This window comes from Rhincodon typus, chromosome 4 (assembly GCF_021869965.1).
Source record: "Rhincodon typus isolate 14 chromosome 4, sRhiTyp1.1, whole genome shotgun sequence".
Taxonomy (NCBI): Eukaryota; Metazoa; Chordata; class Chondrichthyes; order Orectolobiformes; family Rhincodontidae; genus Rhincodon; species Rhincodon typus.
The window spans coordinates 56207647-56212262 of NC_063335.1; the positions used below are offsets into that span (position 1 = coordinate 56207647).

The following is a 4616-nucleotide window of genomic DNA, read 5'->3' on the forward strand; positions in this document are numbered from 1 at the left end:
GTCAATATCTAGAGAGATTTTTTTTTCAAGTTATGATGTCAGTTCAACTTTGTATTCATTTTCAGTCAACATCGGTGTGACAAGGTGCTGAAGAATAAGCAGTAGCAAAAGAAAGCACTGACAGCAACTGATATACTGAAATGTTACCAGGAAAGCAGATTGCATTGAAGTGCTGGACGAACAACTAAACTTTGCTTCTTTCATTTATAATGCCACATGGGCCTTCAATTTGATTACCATCTGATAAGCTAATCAACCAACCCTGAATCTTAATTCATAATTCATAGACACTGATGTTTGAGGAGAAATTCTTGTTCAATACTCCATTCACATTCAGCTTTTAAACACCTTGGGACACTTTATTATGTCAATTCATATTGTTGTTGTAAATGCATTGGTACTGATATTACCATTAAAAACATGCTTCAGAGACCTGCAGGATTCTCCTGCTCAAGGATTCTTTCATATTTCATTAATTTTATTGCAATATTCATTGGAAAATGGCTAATTTAGATACAGATGGAAAGTTGACCAATTATTAATCATTTAAATTTAATATCTTTACCTTTAAAATAGCTAAATATTTTATTTTGCAGTTGAATTTAAGGTATTAATAAGATTATTATCAACATTCTGGGGGTTACCATTGAACAGAAACTGAATTGGACTAGTCATGCAAATACTACAGCCAAAAGAACAGGTCAAAGGCTAGGAATACTTCGATGAATAACTCACTCCTGATTCCCAAAGTCACCATCAACAAAGCGCAAGTCAGGAGTGTGATGGAACACAGCCCATTGCCTGGATGAGTGCAGCTCCAGCAACATTCAAGAGTCTCGACACCATGCAGGAGCCAGCAGCCTACTTGACTGGCACGCCATCTAATATCTTCAACATTCCTACCTGCTATCACCAATAAACCACAAAAAGCAATATTCTGGAAGATACACTAGAATAAGATTCACCAGAAGAAAGACAAAGCTAGTGGATGTGAACACACAAAGACCATAGATTAGCTTATAATGAATGTAACTAGAAGTCAGAACCTGGAATGCTAGATTAATCTTTAATAGCAGTATTTAATATGAAAGTCTAATAAATAGTGTTTTTTGAAGTCTCAGCTTGAAGACCATCCTTGACTTTGCCTTCTTGCTGACCAGTCTATCTTGAACCCAAACTCACAGTGTTGCATCAAATGAAATGATAAAAGATTTTCAAATGATAAATTTTAGAAAGTTTGAGTACAATAAGTAAGGCAATAAGTTTCTGCTCATAAAATATACAAGAGAAATGCAACCTAGTAAACTGCATCTGGTATTCTATCTGTGGCACTCTCTGCTCACTTCCAGAAGAGGTGGAGGTACACCTTGACAGTGACTCTCTCCTTTTGTCCATGGATAGATTACCTGTATTCATTGCACCATCATCCTGACACTACAGTGGTGGAGAACTTTATCTATTGTTTGAGCTTCAGGCTGGAACCCATAATCCATTATGAACAAGAGAATTAATCTACTATTTGAACTTGATGACACTATCAGATACAGTTAACAATGAAGAATTATTGTGGAGAACAAAACCAAAGCATGCTGAGATGAAAAGATGATTCATAATGGATTGTGGATTCTAGCTTCAAGCTCAAATAGTAGATAAAGTTATATTTATTAGACTTTCATATTAAATACTGCTATTAAAGGTAATTCTAGCATTCCAGACCCTGACTTCTGTTACATTAATTATAGGTTAATCTATGGTCTTATCTACAAAACCCCAGCTATATTATTCTAATTCAGCCATTAGCCTCTACATGAGGGTTTTCCACATGATTTTCCCCTCCCCACCTCACTCACATGTGTCTATTCACTTGCCTTGTTCAGTGACTCCACTTCGCAGCACTACTACAATCAGAAATAGAGAGGTAAGGGAGAAATTGGACATGTGAGGCATCACTCTATAGTTCCATACATGTTTTAAAATCTCTTTCAAGAACTGTGGGTGTCACTGGCAGTGCCAATATTTTTGCCTATCCATTGGTGCCCTGTAACTGAGTGATTTGCCCATTTCACAGGGCAGTTAAGAGTTGACCACATTGCTGTGGATCTGGAGTCACATGTAGAGCAGACCAGGTAACAAAAGCAGAATAGCATTGGAGAAGCAGATATTTTTTATGGCATTCGATAGTTTGGTGGGAACCATTATGGACTACCTTTTCATCCTATGCATTATGTATTGTCGCATATAAATATTACAGATTTAATCATTAATTTGTACCAGTGGTGGAATTTGAACCCTGTCGTTAAAGTGTTAATCGAGACCTCAGCATTACTGGTCCCTGGTCCAGTGATATCACCATTGACCCCTAATCACCTTGTGCTTCGACATTTGCATTGTTGAAGCAGCTTTAAAATCTAGCTATATTGATCATTGCAATGCAGAAGCACACCGCAGTCCTCGAGCAGCAATTAAATACAGTCTGTTGTGCTGCATTCATGGTGCAGGATATGCGCTTGCAAAATTGCGAATAAACTCGATTCCAACGTATGAAAAAAGACGTTGAAACCAATAAGCGAGAGCCAGCCTTCTGCACTCCTGGAAATTGACGTCTGGCAGTTTTACCACGGACTTTGTATTTCCAGCAGCCTTGTCTTTGGTCACGGCAGACAAATCGATACTGCTGGCGGGCTTTTTCACAATTTGCGGCAAGTGCCAGCCTTCTGAGGGTTTTCTAAAAAAAGACTGGGAAGGTCAGTGAGGTGTTTCGGTCGAAGAATTAAAAGGTGCTGGATTTATTCAGCACAGCATCCTTGACGTCAGGATCTCTTTATTCCCACCATGGTGAGAGTGCGGGGATCTCATTAGAGCATCCAGACACACACACAGGTAGCGATGATGTTTCCCTTCAGTTTTGCAGCGGGCCGGTTTGCCGTGCTCCCCCTGGATTCGGAGTGACTGGCTGCACGGAGAGTGCATTTCCAGCTGGGATCCGCGCCTTGGAGCGGACGGGATGGGCTGTGGCGGTAGCCGTGCTGACACCATCGAGCCCCGGTATTACGAGAGCTGGACCAGGGAGACCGAGTCAACGTGGCTGACCAACACCGACACAGAGGCTCCTCAGCCGGGCATTGCCAAAGGCTGCAGCAGCATCGCCAGCGAGCCCAGTGCTCTGGAGAAAGGCTCGGAACATGTGTATTCCGGTAAGTATAATCCCAGTGTTTGGGAGGGAATGATGTGGAGAAGGATATCTATATTTACCTTTTCAGATGGGTGTTTAAATCACTTTAGACCGACGCACCAGGAATTCAAATGCAGCCCGAATGATGGGCTAACAGCCTCCTGGCGTACTTTAGGGTTAGGCTTTAACAAGACAGCTCCCTCTCTATCCTTCTGGATCCCTCTGTGTCTTTATCTCTGTATCTGTCTTTCTCGCTCAGCAGGTCTGGCAAGATCTGTGAAGAGAAGGCAGAGTTAACGCTCCGGGTCCGGTCTGTTCTGAGGAAGGATCACCGGGTCTGAAACATTAATTCTGATTTCATTTCACATATGCTGCCCGACCTGCCAAGCTTTCCGGCAATTTCTGTGCTTGTTTCTGTCTCGCTCTGGATCACTTTCTCTCTGTATATGTCGGCCTGTCTCTGTTTATCTGTCTCTTTTACTGGATCACACTTTCTCTCTGTCTCTGTGCATTTGTCTCTCGTTACGGATTACACGCTCTCTTCTGTCTCTTGTATCTGTCTGCGTATGTGTCTCGCTCTTGATCTCTCTCTCTCTTAGACACTCTGCCTGACTCTGTGTGTGTGTGTGTGTGTCTCGTTCTGTCTCACTGTCTGCCTGAGCTTATGCGGGTTTCTCTACCCTCTGCTCTGTCTCTCTCCCCTCTCCTTGCCTCCCTCGCTTTCTGTGTGCATCTCCCTGTCTGTCTGCCTCGCTGTCTCCCACCCCCTTCTCCATTTCTGTCTTTCTCCCTGAGTATCTGTTTTTCTGTCTCCCTCTCGCTCTTTGTCTCTCCCCATCTTTGAATGCTCACTGCTCCAATCCCTTCCATTCTTCCATATTTTGTAACTATAATACAATGATCGTAATTAAGCTGTCAATTATAATCTGCCCCCTTTTCTTGCCAACGCATTTGCTTTCTAAGATTGGAGTCATTCAGAATAAAGCCAGGATTGATTGTCCAGTGACTATTTGACCAGTTATTCTGAACTGCGTGCTATCTCACTTACAGGGAGGTTAATTGCAATATGAATAGAAGACAAAATGACAAACACAACTTGTTTGAAGTGCCTGGTCACTGTGGCAACACCACTAGTCTAGTTCCCAGGGCTCCCTTCCTGGAACTGAGCGCAGCATTGTTTGAAAGTGGCAGGGTGTGTGGGTGCAAAGCTGCAGGAAAGGGTGTTAAAACTGTGTTCCTTTTCATCTCATTATCTTGAACTAGATTCCTGGAAAAAGTACTGTACAAAACATACCTACAGTCCGTAAATGCTGCATTGACCCAACACAGTTTTCAACTGTTGCCAAAAACAATGGTTTAATCCAAGGTTATTAGGGACTGCAGATGCTGGAGAATCTGAGGTAACAAGGTGTAGAGCTGGATGAACACAGCAGGCCAAGCAGCA

General features: G+C 42.2%; 1 protein-coding gene across 2 annotated transcripts in view; it reads left to right on the plus strand.

Moving 5' to 3' along the window:
* Nucleotides 1–2504: 2504 nt before the first annotated feature.
* Nucleotides 2505–4616, plus strand: part of LOC109930435 (BAALC binder of MAP3K1 and KLF4) — a 442607-nt gene continuing 440495 nt past the window's right edge. For both annotated transcript variants that reach the window (XM_048595581.1, XM_020529914.2), the window contains exon 1: nt 2505–3194. In XM_048595581.1, the coding sequence (XP_048451538.1) occupies nt 3005–3194 (190 nt within the window). In that variant the 5' untranslated portion in view covers nt 2505–3004. The remainder of the gene's footprint in view (nt 3195–4616) is intronic.